Raw genomic sequence first — 17,225 nt, 5'->3', positions numbered from 1 at the left:
CCAGCGCGGGGGGGGGGGGGGTGGGGAAAGCCACTGATTTGGAGGCAGTAGCATTTGGATATGTGAAAAATCAACTGGACTCCTAGACACCAGCTACCTTTTAAACATTCCACCAATTCCAAGAACCATTTACCTTGCTTATTGTGAAATGTCAGAGGTAGAGGAAGGTAGAAAGATTTTACAAGGGTCCAGAGTGTGTGGTTATAGACTGTGCATGGTGGGAAAAAAGATATTTGTCACCTTGCCCCTGGCCAGCCCCAAACGATGGCTGTGGTCGGCAAAGGCACCACACACGAAAGCCACTCTGACTCAGCAACCCGCCTTACACCAAGCCCCTGAGTAAGAGCTGTACTTAACTTCGCAGAAGGAAACTTGCTGCTTGCCCCCCATTGGCTCTATGCAAGCCACCTGCAAGGGAAGCACCTTGACATTGAGGATGAGTATTTGGGACTCTAGGCACTTTCAAGTGCCTCAGGGGACTTGCTAAAGTTAGCCATTTTCACATAGTAAACATTTAAATGTATATTGAATGACTGGACCTCATATTTTTGCTGTTTAATAAGTCCACGATTAGAAGAATTGGGAGCAAGGTGTATAAAGGAAACTAAAATTTACCGACCACCAGTGTGCTAGGTACCTTTGTATCCATTTTTGCATTTTCATACTGACAACTACCTTGTTGAGGTGGGTATTTTAATGCTTGTTTTACAGAAAGGGATAGTGAGGTTCAGAAAAGTTCAACTTTCTGGTAGGAAGTAAATAACCAGTAAGTGGCGGGGCTGGGGTTCTAACCCTGATCTATTTCTCTTCAACCTTTTCGCTACACCACCCTGCAGTCTTCCCTTTCCTTAAGACACGAGCCCTTGCCATCTTCCCGCATCCTCATCCCATTATGCTCTGCTTCTCTTCTAGATGAACTCTGCCGTCAGATGGCTGGTCTACCCCCAAGGCGACTCCGTCGCTCCAGCTATTTCCGCCTTCCCCCCTGTGATGATGTGAGCTTGCAGAGACCCAGTGGTCTGTGATGTCAAGGAAGAGGAAAGAAAGAATGTGTGGGTGGGAGGGAGAGGGAACTGCTCTAAGAGGGAACTTCTTGTCCAACCATTGTCAGCCAACCCACAGACATGAGTATTTCTTAAACCAATCCCATCGCAATGTCTAGCTTTTGCCCCTACTTCTTGATTTTTCACCCATTTATCTCATTTTCCAGTACTTAAAATAGTCTATAGTATTGCATGGTTTTCCTGCTTCCCCATATCATAGACCTAGTAGATATACCATGTGGCTTAGATACAAACATTCTACATACAATTTCAAGGGAAAATAAACTTCAATAAAATTATTAAAAATAATAAACTACTGAATCTGTTTGAGATAGATCTTAGGGTGGAAGACGTTATCACTGTCTACCTTAACTAACCAGGGAACTTTATTTTTCATTCAAGAGTTTCCTAGATTAACCCCCATTCACCTACATAGTCCCCTTTACTTTTATTAATTATTTTGCTGGATTGTCCTAACATTTGCCTGGTAGGTCCTTTTTAGGAGAAGAATTATGGTAATTTTTGTAGTCGTAGAAAATTCTCCAGAGCCGAGTTATACAAGACCGAGGCTAAAGAGAGAGGAGTACACCAGGTATAAAACTATTCAATTTTTCATGCAGTTCAGTCGGCAAGTAGGGCTAGCAAGTCTCATTTACCCACTCATTTATGGTAGTATGGGGGTCAGCCCACCTCCACAAGTTAATTAGACAACTTAATGTGAAACCATATCCTTGCTCCTAATTTCCTTGAGTGGTTGGTACTTCTTTCGTCCTCACCACTTACCAAAATCTGTAGAGATTATATTGTGCAAATAGATTCTAGAGTAGCCTGATTTGGGGCATAAGAAGGGAATTCAGACCTGAACTTTAACACACAAGTATAAAGTTTACCTGATGGTTTACAGGAAAGAGTAAAAGAAACACAATATTCAGACAACCTGCATTCTAATCCTGGCTCTAGCAGTAACCAGGTAGCCTCAGTTAAGTCATGTTCTCTCATTAGGCCCTGGTCTAATTTCCCCATCTTTAACATGACAAAGTTAAATTTATGTTAGTTCTAAGGCTTCTTTTAACTCGATGGTTTGAGATTTAAATGCATTTTTCGTTTTTCTCAAAGCCTAGATGTTATATGTTACAGAATTCAATTTGGTAAGGGTTGGATTCCTTTCACATTGCGGAAATACTACCTAAATGAGGACAAGATTCTTGCTGTTAAGAAGCACTTAAAAAAAAATAAAAAAAAAAATAAAGAAGCACTTTAGTTTAATAGGATTTGCACAACGGATTAAAGAGAAACGCTAGAAAAGCCCCACAGCATGTAAGCCCTACCCCAGTCTCTCATAGCAAATGTACTCGTACATAGACAGACATAGTCAAGGGACATTGTAGCCACTGTAGAGGCATCTCATAGGCACAGAGTTTCCAAGAATCATGTGAGTCTCTTCATGAACTTGACCCTCCAATTGCCTACTGAACGAGAGGTGGCATTCCCACCAGAAAGCACCCCAATCCCAGTATCGGGTATATTGCAAATTAAACATTTAAAATAAATGTTCCCAATTTCCTTCTCAGAAGACAGTGGTCTTTGGTCTGGTTATTTCTTTTTCTGTGTTTAGAAAGAAGGCCTGAACTTAGGCTTTGATCCCATTTTGAAAGCTGAGTAGCATCGCTCACATTTCTCTGTTCTGCTCTTCTCCATTGTTTCCTCCTTCCCTCCACAACTTGACCACTGATTCTCCAACATTACAAATTTGTTTACTCTCCCCCAGACGTGGTCCCCTCCTGGGTCCTCCAGAAAATTCTATTTCTTTTCTGCCTCCTTTAGTCTTACTGGGTGAAGTTTTGTGTTTCACCCTCGCTTTTCTTTTGCGTCATCAAATTCCTGTGCTTTGCCGTTTCTCACTGTTCTGATATCCTCTGCCTTTTGTACTCGTCTCTATACGTAAACCAACACCTCTAACTCACTTTCCGTCCTTTCTTTCCTTACCCTTACAAAGGCTTATTTTCCCTCATAACTTTCCTCTAAGAACAGTCCCAGGGCAGTTTTGGGGGGGTTGCTTTCGGTCCTAGTTCTTTCCCTCTGTCCTTTCTTCCCCGTTTGCAGAATTCCATTCACCTCCTTCTTGCTGCATTTTACTCTCGACCCGTTTCAGTTCCCGATGTTCTAGTTTTCTTTCCTTGATCCTCCCCATAAAAGGATGTGAAAACATTTCACTCTTTATGGTATTAACATTATTTTTTTCCTGGTGAACACAAGTGACAACCTTCTTAAACAAGGAACTTGACGAAAATGTTATTTGAACTAAAAGATGGATCTTTAATGTTGGAATTAACAGATCGGTTAAAAGTACCATTAAACAATTTGTGACTGAATTGAATGCCTTCCTGGTACCTTGAAGAGACTCACCTGCCTACTCACCTCACCTAAAAAAAAAAAAAGTTTTACTCTTATTTTCTCTTCCAAAATTGAGCTGATCCTGCTCTGAGCCTAACCTTTTCCCATATTTCATGCTTCTGATTAAAGAAAATTCTCTTTCCCCCTTGAATGAAGAAGTTCTGGAAATTCAAGCGTGCACTCTAGTCTCTAAAAAGAGCTCCTTGCACACTCTCTAAGTATTCATTTGACTCAGATGGTGCAAACCCCAAGCTGTCTCCCCACTTTTGATGACCTCAAGCAGTGCGTGTTGCCAGCCACAAGCTTGTCCCTCCCCTGCCTCGGGCACTCGTGGTGAAAGCTGATTTTAGCCAAATACTTTACACCTGGTCAGAGGTGCAAGCAACTGGCAGTCTCTTAAGGTTCACCTTCCTTCCGTACTGAAGCAGCTGTAACACAGTTAAGAGAGGCATCTGAGAAGAAACAGAAGTTGGAGGAGTACCAGATAAGGGGGATAAGGAGATGGCAGAGGGATGATGGGTTGACATCAGAGCAGGGGAACCCGGAGGCTCTGGGAATTCACAAATCTGTCTGGGAGAAGGGAATTTGCAAAGTGTGGTGAAGAGGACCCGAGTTCCATACCGATCCATCTGGAACCTTACAGGGTAGAATGAACATCAGAAGCACAGTGGAGGTGGGGCAGGGCTGTGCTTAGAGTTTAGTCAAATTCAGGGAGGCAAAGATTAGGTTAAAAATACAACACTCCAATAAAAATTGAAATCCTTGGGACTTCCCTGGTGGCGCAGTGGTTAAGAATCCGCCTGCCGATGCAGGGAACATGGGTTCTATCCCTGGTCTGGGAAGATCCCACGTGTCGCAGAGCAACTAAGCCTGTGCGCCACAGCTACTGAGCCTGCGCTCTAGAGCCCACGAGCCACAACTACTGAGCTCGTGAGCCACAGCTACTGAAGCTCGCGTGCCTAGAGCCCATGCTCTGCAACGAGAGAAGCCACCGCAATTGAGAAGCCCGCGCACCACGACAGAGAGTAGCCCCCGCTCGCCGCAACTAGAGAAAGCCCACGCGTAGCAACGAAGACCCAAGGCAGCCAAATAAATAAATAAATAAAAACTTAAAAAAATTGAAATCCTTGTGTGTTTTAGCATTTTTCACTAACTAAACACCAGCGAAAGTGACTTGACTTTCTCTGTGGTAGAGAGAGGAACAGGTGGCCAGGTTTTTTTTTGTTTTTTTTTTTCTAAAAACCAGTCAACCAGAGCCAGAAGCCGCGTCAGACGACAACTTCTGGGCAGAACCAAAGATGGAAAAGCAAATGTTGTTTATATAAATAGAGGTGCAGAGCCCATAACTTCCTGTTGACAAAATGAGCTTCACTTCACCTCAAACCCTCAATGGTTTTAAAAATAGCTGATAGTCACTTAGTAACGAGCTTTGCAAACCCAGCCTCCCCAGCACGTTAAATTCAAAGCAGGGCTTTTTTGTGTGTGTGTGGGTTTTTTTTGTTTTCTGTTTTTTTTTTGGATAGAAACTGGTGCGGGTGAAGAGAGAAAGAAGGAACTGGGAAGAGAAGGAAGGGAAGAGGGAAGTTAGATCTCCCTTCCCTCCTTGTCTTTCTCGGAAAACCAAACATGGCATCTTCCATGAAGAGCTTGTTTTCTGACCACAGCAGATATGTTGAATCTTTCCGGAGGTTTCTCGACAATTCCACGGGGCATCAGCAATGCTGATACTGCTATTGCATGCAGCAATTCATGGACGAGAAGCTGCCGGGCATAATAGCAAGGATTGGAGACACAAAATCTGAAATTAAGATTCTAAGCATTGGTGGAGGTGCAGGTGAAATTGGTCTTCATATCCTCTCCAAAGTGCAGGCTCAATACCCAGGAGTTAGTATCAACAATGAAGTTGTTGAACCAAGTGCTGAACAAATCACCAAGTACAAAGAGCTTGTAGCTAAGACATCAAACCTCGAGAACATAAAATTTACTTGGCATAAGGAGACATCACCTGAATATCAAAATAGAATGATGGAGAAAAAAGAACTTCAGAAGTGGGACTTTATTCATATGATTCAGATGCTGTATTATGTAAAAGACATCCCAGCCACCCTGAAATTCTTCCATAGTCTCTTAGCTACCAGTGCTAAGATTCTCATTACTCTTGTGTCCGGAACCAGTGGCTGGGACAAGCTATGGAAAAAGTACAGATCTCACTTACCCTGGGATGACCTCTGCCAGTATGTCACGTCATCTGACCTCGTGCAGATGCCGGACAAGTTGGGGATTAAGTATGAGTGTTATGACCTTCTGTCCACCATGGACATATCTGACTGTTTTAATGACAGCAATGAAAATGAAGACCTGCTTTGGGATTTTTTGACAGAAACCTGCAACTTTAGTACAACAGCACCACCTGATCTCAAAGCAGAAATTATGAAAGATCTTCAAGACCCTGAATTCAGTGTAAAGAAAGAGGGAAAGGTTCTTTTCAATAACAGTCTGAGTTTCATAGTGGTTGAGGCATAATACCCCCCATGAGAATGTATTCAAATACTATAGCTTGAACAATTTTGATCATTCACTTTGTGTATTAAAATTATAAATATATCTCATAACATAAACAGAGCATTTTCTCTGATATGTAAAATCTAGAAAATCCCAAGATATTCTTGGACTTCCATGTGGAATCATATATGACACTGCTGGTCTTATCCCATCCCTTCTATCGGTAAAGAGACTACACGCTGTCTACATACCACCTAATCTGGAAAAGTGAGACAACTAAGTTTCACGGGCTTATTGACAATAAAATCCTTTCCATTTGCTGATGATAATGGAATTTCCTGGAATACTAATAAAATACGTGCTATGGATTTTTAAAATAAAAAAAAATAGCTGAAAACGTGTTTTTTTTTTTTTTTCTTTCAATTTGTCCAATCACTTTCAGTAAGATTCTAGCTTTTTCTTAACTCAGGGGTCCTGAAATTCTTTTCTCTGTCTCTGGTGTTTTCCTCTTTCATTCCCTTTTCCTTTTTTCTGTGTGTTTACCCAGCCATAAATCTGTACTCTGTAGTTCTGGGGAGTACATTATCGGAGTTCCATACCAATCAGTAAGGGTTGAACTCGGAATGATCTCATACATTTGTGAGACTCACCTCCCCCCAACTCTTTTAAAAAGTAATAGCTGCACTTTGAGCAAGTATAAGGAAATATTTTAATGGAAAATAACCTGAATTATACTTAAGGGGTTGATGGGCATTGAGGTGTCAACTGTGTCATTATATGTTTTCCTAATATGTTGTTCTGTCCCAAATGGTCAAACACAAGGAGTTACAAAGAAGGGTAGTGAGAACTGCATAGAAAAACACTCATATATTCATTCATTCTTGAAAATGGGTAAGATTTAGGGGAAAAGGAAAATAAAGTAATATAAATACAAATCAGCCTATGAAAATGTGTAATATCAACATCAAAATCAATGTGAAAACAAAAAAGTACTTCAAAGATGTTCATATAGGGCTAAAAAAAAAAAAAAAAAAAATGTTCATATAAAATCATGCATGGCAGCTCCTTAATTGGCTTTAAGAGAAACCAGTTTGTTTGTTGGAAGGTGAGCTATAACCTAATTGTGTTAAACAACTACACTCTTTTCTCTGCCATTAGCTACCCAGCATCGAAAGACCTGACAATGTGTAATAAATTGATAAGTACAATAATTCATAATTAAATTTAATTATGAATAATTACAATTCAGAAGAATCACAGTATGTTCTAATGACATAGGACAAGAATAATTTCTCTTGCCATGTAAAAAAAAAAAACTAAAAATTATATCATCTAAACACAGGGTATCTAGACCCTAAATCAGGTGCTATTTGTAACATCCTGTTTGTTTCAAGTAATATAAAAGAACTGACATTGGTTTCCGGGCCAGTCCTGATGTAGCACCCACGTTGTGTGGTCCTAAGGTAATAACCTCTGTCATAACTGTAAATTGGTGGTGATACATCTGCCTTATGAGTGGTTCTGGGGATTAACAAGACCATGTATTCTAAGGTTTGGCGCCTGTAAGACTATTATGTAGTAAAACTATGGGACTTTTTTCCTAGTTAAGCCGATTGGTTTCTCCCTAACTGTCCTTTGACTCTCCTTTCTTTCTCTTGTGACAAAGTGAGATCACCCTTGCGGATTAGCTTTTGCGTGGAGAGGTATGGAAGCCTGCTAAGGGTGTACAATGCCACCGATGCTAGTTTCTCAACAGTTTGAGCTTCCTCATTTAAATTTAATTTTTTAAGTATCCAAAAATCTTTTAGCAGGGCAGGTTCGTTTTTGTAGCAGCGGCTGGCGGGTCGGCCTCTGGCGCTTGGAGAGCAGACAGGATGGGTGGAGCTGTGCGGTGTTCCCTGGGCCTCGCCCAGACACCTGGACACTTTGCAACCCTTGAGAGGACTGGAGGGCAGGACGGTGCCGCAGCTCTTGGGGGAGTCCAGGGCCGGGTGATGGAAAGTAAGGATCTCGCCTCTGGCCTTGGGGATGCAACTCTGGGCGCGGCCGCTCCCCTGAAGCGCACACCTGAACTTTGGGCAGGTGTGCATCATCAGTTTGGGGGTTATACTGAGACACGCGCATCGTCAGGTATAACTCCCATAACCACAGCCATTCTGTCTTCCCAGTCAGGAAACTTCATCTTCCCGACCATCCAGGAAAGGGACAGGGGCAGCTGGTTAGAGCAACTCATAAAAAACGTCTTCAGCACAACTTGGCTGAAGGTGGGGTTGGTTGGCCAGAAACCTGTACAGCTTGACAAACAGCCTTCGGGAGATGTCCTGGCCTCGAGCTCCCGGCCCTAAACTCTTCGGTCCTTGCTGTGGCCAGAGTTCCCTCGCATGTTGGAGCCTACTGCTCTGCCAGCTGTTTTGTCTGTTCATTCATTTTAACAAACATCACTATTTCATTTTGAGAGTGACCCTGTGAGGTGGGCAGCAGAGGGATCATTATTCCTATTTTTCAGACAGGGAACAAGGTTTAGAGAAATGAAGAGCCCCACTGACTGGATAAAATTTAGTGTGGCAGAACCATGCCTGAACTAAGTTCTAAAACTTAGGTTAATGCTCATTCAGTTGCAAAAGGAAAACTCAATAACATCTTGTTTAGAAATCAGAGGTAGTCTACTAGCTTGCTAAAGGCTTGTAAGGGAATCTAGACTGCAGGCAACCGTTTTGCTTTCATACACCACACACACTACCCAGCCACTGTGCTTCTCTGGAATTTTGTGGAGACAGCCACTAGTTGTGAGCCATGGATCTGGTTAGAAGAACGTGGGAGAACGTGCAAAATGCCAAAGATGGTCATGTTTTTCCTCTTCTCAGAAGGATGGAGAATTAGTTTAGTCAACCTTTTCATCATGGTTTCTTTGATTTCTTCAAGAAATTGAGAAAGTGTTTCAGAGCACAAACACTGTGCTAGGCCACATGGGTGCCAATCCTGACTCCATCATTGTGAGCTTAACCCTTCTGTGCCTCAGTTTCCTCATCTGTAAAAGGAAAGCACAATGTCTTTGAACCTATTTTAAGATCAAATGAATTAGATGTTTAGAATAGCACTTGGGGGACTTCCATGCTGGTCCAGTGGTTAAGAATCCGCCTTCCAATGCAGGGGACGCAGGTTCGATCCCTGGTCGGGGAACTAAGATCCCACATGCTGCGGGGCCACTAAGCCCGCACACTCTAGAGCTCGCAAGACGTAACTACTGAGCCCGAGCCCGCTGCAATGAAAGATGCTGCAATGAAGAGCTCATGTTCCACAACTAAGATCCGATGCAGCCAAATAAATAATTTTTTTTTAAGAAAAGAAAGAATAGCACTTGGCACATAGGCCCCCATGTCAGTGTGAGTCATTATCTTTAGGTCAACAGCTTTTGAGCCTGGCACAGCGCTGGGGATACAAAGATGAGTAAGACATGGTCTCTTCCATCAGTGAGATTAGAGCAGCGTCTTTATTACTCAACTTGTTTCTACTTTCACCTCTTACAATGGCACATGTTTTCTTTTCAGCTTTTATTTTTGATCAGAGATAACGCAATGCTTTAACTTATACTGTGTTTCCTCTTGTTCAGGGACAGAGAGATGCTTAAGTTTGTACAGTCCCACCCATAGCCTTCAGTTCCCTGTAAGCACCATGTAAGCAACTGAATTTCCCATTTCTGTCTGGGTTCTTTCTTCCCATTCCCGTTTCTATTCTTTCTTCTCCTCTGTTCCAGGGTATATATCACCTTTGCCTCTCTTATTACGGACTTTCTCCTCTGCTTTCACATACTAACAGCTGAGAGAATACCCATCATCACTCTCACCCTTTCTCCGGGTGTTCAGCCCCTTGAAGTCTCTGAATTAATCAGGACTCTTAAAATTTTTTATTTAGGTGAAATTCACATGACATAAAAATAACCATTTAGGGCTCCCCTGGTGGCACAGTGGTTGGGAGTCCACCTGCCGATGCAGGGGACACAGGTTCGAGCCCCGGTCTGGGAGGATCCCACATGCCGTGGAGCGGCTGGGCCCGTGAGCCATGGCCACTGAGTCTGCGCGTCCGGAGCCTGTGCTCCGCGGCGGGAGAGGCCACAGCAGTGAGAGGCCCGCGTACCACAAGAAAAAAACCATTTAAAGTATAAAATTCAGTGATATTTAACGCATACATTGTTGTTCAACTACCCCCTCTATCTACTTTGAAAACTTTTTCATCACCCAGAAAAGAAAATCCCATATCCATTAAGCAGTCACAACTATTCCCTGCTCCCTCAAGCGCCTGAATAACCATCAGTCTGCTTTCTGCCTCTCTGGATCTATCTACTCTGGGTATTTCATATAAGTGGGATCATACACTGGGTGGCCTTTTGTGTCTGCCATAATCAGGATTTAAGGTTATCTGTACAGGACGTAAGTTACTAATAGGAAGAACTTCTACTTTACTTTTTATGTTGTAGCCATACCTCCTTTAAGGAACCTGTGGATGGAGGTCTAAAGTAACCAGGACATGTGAGAGGCAGGGCCATGCTGAATAAAGTAACCAAGGTGCTGAGTGTACTGAGTTTCTAATTGCGCTGAGGAAATTGACTCTTCCTGTCCTCTGGTAACAAACTGAAGAGATCTTGGTGGTGCATTTAGCCAATGTGTGGATGGGTTGGGGGTGGTGAAAAACATGGGGGTCTTATTGCAGGGAGGAAACCAGGTTCACACACTAAGGAATTTGGGACTATTTGATATCAAGTAGCTGTTTCTCAAATCTCAAAGATACTGAATTTAGTTAAATCAACAGGTGATGTGGGAACTTCCCTGGTGGCCCAGTGGTAAAGAATCCACCTTCCAATGCAGGGGATGCGGGTTTGATCCCTGGTCAGGGAACTAAGATCCCACATGCCACGGGGCGACTAAGCCCGCATGCCACACTACAGAGCCCGCGCACTCTGGAGCCCACGCCACAACTAGAGAGCCTGTGCACCACAGCTACTAAGCTCTGGAGCTCACCCACCACAACTAGAGAGGAGACTGTACACCGCAATGAAGGATCCCCCGTGCTGCAACTAAGACCTAATGCAGCCAAAAATAAATAAATTAAATAAATAATTTTTTTTTAAAAAGAAAAGGCTATGTGATATAATTAGTAGTGATGGAATGATTATTGCAGAAGGCAGTGATCAACACAGATTTTCAAAAAAGGTGAGATCCAAGGAGGAAGAATTTGCCAATATGGTGCCAGGGCTTCCTAGAGGGGATAATCTGATACCAATGAGTGTTGGTCACTAGACAGAGTAGAGAATAGCAGTTCTGCAGGTAACATTTAATCTGTTATCCTTACTTCAGAACCTGTCCCTTATTCATTTTAGAGCTGTTTTTATCAAGATTACCTCTACCAGAACTTCCCAGGTGGTGCAGTGGTTAAGAATCCCCCTGCTAATGCAGGGGACAGAGGCTCAATCCCTGATCCGGGAAGATCCCACATGTTGCAGAGCAACTAAGGCCGTATGCCACAACTACTGATCCTGAGCTCTAGAGCCCACGAGCCACAGCTACTGAGCCCCGCGAGCCACAGCTACTGAGCCCATGTGCCACAAATACTGAAGCCCGCGTGCCTAGAGCCCGGGCTCTGCAACAAGAGAAGCCACCGCAAGGAGAAGCCCTCTCACCACAACGAAGAGCAGCCCCTGCTCACCACAACTAGAGAAAGCCCACGCACAGCAACGAAGAACTCATGCAGCCCTAAATAAATAAATAAATAAATTATTTTTTAAACAAAAGATTATCTCTACCAATGAAATCACATCACTGCTTATACTACGTCACTGAGCAAACAAATACTATGGAATTTGGTCTTGGGAATACACATACCCGCAAAGAGAAAGACCTGCGTGTTATTTGGAGTACTTCTCATTTTCCCTGGCATTTCAATTGCTTACTAAGTAAGCAAACAAACACATCTCACACGCGCGCACACACACACACACACACACTTTTTCAAAAGTATATAAAGTCACATAATCATAGAATTTTACCACTGGGGAAGACTTCAGAGGTCTACTAGGCCAATGTAAACTAACTACCTACTTGGAATTAATGGGTGTTTGTTGAAAAGGCAGAGTCCTGGGCTGCACTCCAGAATCACTGAGTCAAAAAAAATCTGCAGGGATTAAACACTGGAACATGCAATTTTATACACTTGCTCAAAGTATGAGAACCTCAAAATTATGTACTCATATTTTATTGCTAATCAGAAAATTTTGAACCATGGGAGGAGTTAACTTTGATGACAATAATTTATTTTTTCAAGTATCTGGCCTCCTTAATATTATCAGATATTAGAAGATACTACTATTTTTTAAATTGTATTTTATCTATTTATTTATTTGGCTGTGTTGGGTCTTTGTTGCTGTGTGCAGGCTTTCTCTAGTTGGGGTGAGCGGGGTCTACTCTTCGTTGCAGTGTGCGGGCTTCTCATTGCGGTGGCTTCGTGTTGCAGAGCCCAGGCTCTAGGCACACAGGCTTCAGTAGTTGTGGCACACGGGCTCAGTAGTTGTGGCTCGTGGGCTCTAGAGCACAGGCTCAGTAGTTGTGGCGCATGGGCTTAGCTGCTCCGCAGTATGCGGGATCTTCCCAGACCAGGGCTCAAACCCGTGTCCCCTGCATTGGCAGGTGGATTCTTAACTACTGCGCCACCAGGGAAGTCCCTAGAAGACACAGTTTTATAAAAGTAGTTGTTCTTATGGCATACCTTCTCTGCACTAGGCCACATGCAGAGCCACTGATTTTAAATGGTTTTTAGCAATCATAAGATAATGATTTCAACTCTTTGGGCCTCAGTGCTCACATCTGAAAATTGAGATAATAGTTCCTACCTCTTAGACTTAAGTGAGATAATATATGCAACATGCTTAGCACAGAACCTGGCATAAATTAAGTACACAAAAAAGGTTAGCTATTATTACTATTATTTATTCACATTTTATACATGGGGAAACTAAAAAACATATGGCATCAGGCAACACCCAAAGACAATTCACTAGGAAATGGTGGAGACAGAATTCGAGTTTTCATGTTTGATTACAGAAACCTAACTTTTTATTCTTTCTTTTATGTGTGTGATCAATGAAGCTTTGGTTAATGTTCCCATCAAAAATAACTCTTTTAGACCTTTGACCAACCCCAGGCTTTTGATGAATATTTATTTGTTCTCTCAACCTCGATAAGTCCTGGCCAGCTGCACAGCAGAAGCCGAGTGAGTAATTCCTGTATATGTCCCTCAACTTCTTCATACCCCCAGAGAAATTCAGTAATATGCCTGGCAGTAAAGTGAGAAAAACAAAAATTGGGAAATGCAGAAGTTGAAGCACTCCAAAAACCACACTTTAACCCACGTGGAAACCTTTTTGGGCTCTTTTCAAAAACAACAAAGTATCATATTGAACAATCTACCTGGTGTCCAGAAATAGTGGTCTGGGGAGTCATTGTCTCAGCATCTCATCTCTCAGACACAGGAATGGATACCGTGAAGAATTCCCAGGGGGCCTTCTGGCCTCACACACTGGCCATAACGAAACCCCACCACCTTGTTTTGTTCTTCTCATGAAGGTTACCCATGGTGAAGTCCAGATGTCCAAGACTTAACTCAGCCACCAGAGGCACAATTTCCAAGTCATGTTGTTTCTGTGGTTTTTAACTTTTCAAGAGAAGTTGGTGAGGGGAGAGGGTAGTTAGTAAGGAAAATAACTTTCAAAATAGCTGAAGGAAACCCCACAAAATTGTTTCTTTTAATCTCACTAACTCCAAATCTCTAGGAATGAAAAATGCTATTGTCATCATAAGAGATGTATTTTTCTTTCCTTTAACAGAAAAAAGGTGAGCAGGAACAATAGATTTCTGAGAAATAAAGTTATTTCCTTATGCTGGATGAATCATGCCTCTTTAATAATTTTTTTACAGCCATTATGCAAGTTATTTAAGTCTCCATTTTGTTAGAAAGCATTCCTTAAGCAGCTTATATGAACTGTGAATGTCATCTCATTTTTATCTGTCATTATTTTTTGTTATGAGCCATCACTCAAACCAGAATAAGCTACTTGTTACTAAAACATAGGAAGCCCATTCCTACAGTCCTGCCTTTGTTTATGTTTTCTGCCCCTTGGAGAGAGGATGAGAAATTTTATCAAGCATATTCATGTATTCCAGATACCTTGCTTTCTCACTCACACAGTAAAGCTAAGTAGATTCTTGGAATGACTTTGCGAATAATTCTTTCCCAACGTCCTGTGTTTCACAGGTGAAAGGTCCAGCTGTAGGGCCCAAGTCTATCTTCAAGACTGTTCTCCAGAAACTCTCTGCTCTGTACTCTTTATTTATTAAAATTTTATACATTCATCAGAGTCTCAATCAAGAACTAGGTCTAGGGCTTCCCTGGTGGTGCAGTGGTTAAGAATCCACCTGCCAATGCAGGGAACACGGGTTCAAGCCCTGGTCCGGGAAGATCCTACATGCTGTGGAGCAACTAAGCCCGTGGGCCACAACTACTGAAGCCCATGTGCCACAACTACTGAAGCCTGCGAACCTAGAGCCTGTGCTCTGCAACAAGAGAAGCCACCGCAATGAGAAGCCCATGCAGCGCAACGAAGAGTAGCCCCCGCTCGCCGCAACTAAAGAAAGCCCATGCACAGCAACAAAGGCCCAACTCAGACAAAAATAAATAAATAAATAAATTTATAAAAGAAAAAAAAAAGCTAGGTCTATTATGAAGCTTTAGATTATGGAGTCTCTCCTTCCTCTGAGCCCATGCCACCGAGTGGACAATGGTGTCCTGTTAATGGGATTAAACAAGAGGGTAGGAGACCACTGTTTGGGATGCTTTAGCGAAAATTCTCTACAAAGAATTGTGGAATCATTGGTTCTCTATTTGTTTTTCCCATTAAACTGTCCTATAAAGAAGAGTAAAAATAAGAAATGCTGAGTATCTGAGGCTATAATCTCAAACCGCCCCCCATGTTGGGCTGAAATTTCCCTGGAATCTATGTTTTCTCTTTTACATGATCCTCTATTTACCTGTGTGTCTGCCAGATGTGGGCTTACTCTCCATATGGGGAGAATAAAAATTGTTGAAACCTTCCATGTCATGAGGAATTTTACTTTTTAAATGGGGGTGATAGAGGGTAATGGGGAAAAGCATAAGTGTAAGGAAAACTAACATGCATATAATATTCTACTCTAAATAATTTTAAATACAAACACCATTTTCCCCATATCTTTGGAAAACTTTTATGCTCTAGGATAACATGACCTGTTTATCTTGTAGTTTTGATGTACTCCCTGATATATTGCCATGTACTCGAATTTAGGTGTAAAGATATGTGCATCCCATTTTGAGAAGCACAGGGCTAGATGTACGCTAAGGTCGCTTCAACTTTGAGATGCTATGATTCTGTCATTTTTTAGTCTTTTATTGACATTTAATATTTTTATATTGTCATTTTAAGTATTGTCTATTTTATTTTTATTTATTTATTTATTTGGCTGCATCGGGTCTCAGTTGCAGCATGCAGGATCTTTCGTTGCGACACATGGGCTCAGTAGTTTCAGCACGTGGGCTCTAGAGCACACAGGCTTAGTTGCCACATGGCATGTGGGATCTTAGTTTCCCAACCAGGGATCGAACCCGTGTCCTCTGCATTGGAAGGCAGATTCTTAACCACCGGACCACCAGGGAAGTTCCAGTATTGTCTATTTTAAAGTTTAAACAAAATTATAAATTCCTTTAACTATAATGTGCATAACTTCAAAGCTCAGCTTTCTCATAATAGTCCTTCAATAAATATTGAATGAATTTCAGTTTTCAAAGATGCTTTTTTTCTTTTTGCGGTACGCGGGCCTCTCACTTTTGCGGCCTCTCCCGTTGCGGAGCACAGGCTCCGGACGCGCAGGCTCAGCGGCCATGGCTCACGGGCCCAGCCGCTCCGCGGCATGTGGGATCTTCCCGGACCGGGGCACGAACCCGCGTCCCCTGCATCGGCGGGAGGACTCCCAACCACTGCGCCACCAGGGAAGCCCTGCTTTTTATAAATTACTTATAGAAGCACTTTTTGAGTTGCCCCCGAAGGGATAGAACATCAAAACAAACACAGTAGATATTTTTTCCTCCCTAGCACCTTCATTTTCAAGTACTGGATATCTAAAACATTTGTGTATGTTGGAGAGAATTTTCTTTATGTAGCCTATACACTGAAAAGTAAGATTTTCAAAACAGGAGATAGGATACAAAAATGTACATTGACTGTTTTGTGTTTATTAGATTCTGCCAACCCTATCAAATCTAATTTATAAAATAGAATAAATATCTACAGATAATTCTGCTTTGGAAACTAATTTGGAGGAACTGACTTGATGGCCACCTTTCTCTATTCTCTCCCATACTGCCTGGGTCTTGTATGTTTCCCAATATGTAGTGTTTTATTTCTCTTTGCTGCCTGGCTAAGACTCAGGTTCCATCATTGAACTGAGAGATGGGAAAACATTCTGGCTAAAAGTGGCCAACAGAGACTCTTGACAAAACAAAGAGCTCCAAAGTCCATGCTTCAATTAGATTTAGATTTAATTACTCACTAGGCCAACAGCCTACATTTTCTATGTGGGAGAGAAATTGTATCATTTTTAGATTGCATAAGCAATCCGTCGAGTTTGCCTGACATATGCAGCCAAACCCAATTTTAAAGACACAGTAATATGGGGGAAAAACCCCTCTGTGCAGCTCTGAGGAAGTTTCCTAAACTGATATCGTCAACGGATAATATCTGCAGGGTTGATTTTATCAGCATAACAGCATTGCATGGGTTTTGAAGTAAGGCTGACCATAAAAAGGAATGAAGGTCTGCTGCATGCTATAACACGGATCAATCTTGAAAACATTATGCAGAATGAAATAAGGCAGACACAAAAGGACAAAGAATGCACGTTTCCACGTATGAGTGTTTAGAATAGGCAAATTCATAGAGATGACCAGGGGTTGGAAGGCAGAGGGAATGGTGAGTTTTGGCTTAATGATTATGGGTTTTCTTTTTGGGGTCATGAAAAGTTTTGGAAACAGATAGTGGTGATGGTTGCACGTTATGAATGCAATTAATACCACTGAATTGTGCATTTAAAAATGGTTGGACTTCCCTGGCAGCCCAGTAGTTAAAGACTCTGCACTTCCACTGCAGGGGGCATGGGATGGATCCCTAGTTGAGGAACTAAGATCCCACATGCCACGCACAGTGCAGAC

The 17,225-nt window shown here is 42.2% G+C and overlaps 2 protein-coding genes and 1 pseudogene across 7 annotated transcripts in view; 2 read left to right on the top strand and 1 right to left on the bottom strand.

The window, feature by feature from the left end:
* MFAP5 (microfibril associated protein 5) overlaps positions 1 to 1,351 on the top strand; it is an 11,107-nt gene extending 9,756 nt beyond the window's left edge. Inside the window, exon 10 of the mRNA XM_024733286.1 lies at positions 913 to 1,351. Coding sequence (XP_024589054.1) covers positions 913 to 1,025 — 113 coding nt within the window. The 3' untranslated portion in view covers positions 1,026 to 1,351. The remainder of the gene's footprint in view (positions 1 to 912) is intronic.
* The window catches only part of RIMKLB (ribosomal modification protein rimK like family member B), a 150,562-nt gene that overhangs the window by 99,954 nt on the left and 33,383 nt on the right, over positions 1 to 17,225 (bottom strand). Inside the window, exon 2 of one of the 6 annotated variants that reach the window (XM_024733274.1) lies at positions 13,397 to 13,640. The exons of the other annotated variants lie outside the window; for them this stretch is intronic. The gene's annotated coding sequence lies outside the window, so the exon portion shown is untranslated. The remainder of the gene's footprint in view (positions 1 to 13,396; positions 13,641 to 17,225) is intronic. 6 annotated transcript variants of the gene reach the window in all.
* LOC112391803 (histamine N-methyltransferase pseudogene) lies at positions 5,064 to 6,001 on the top strand (annotated as a pseudogene).

The sequence above is a fragment of the Neophocaena asiaeorientalis genome, unplaced genomic scaffold, assembly GCF_003031525.2.
Source record: "Neophocaena asiaeorientalis asiaeorientalis breed wild unplaced genomic scaffold, Neophocaena_asiaeorientalis_V1.1 scaffold150, whole genome shotgun sequence".
Lineage (NCBI taxonomy): Eukaryota > Metazoa > Chordata > Mammalia > Artiodactyla > Phocoenidae > Neophocaena > Neophocaena asiaeorientalis.
This window is presented reverse-complemented; position numbering and strand designations above follow the sequence as displayed.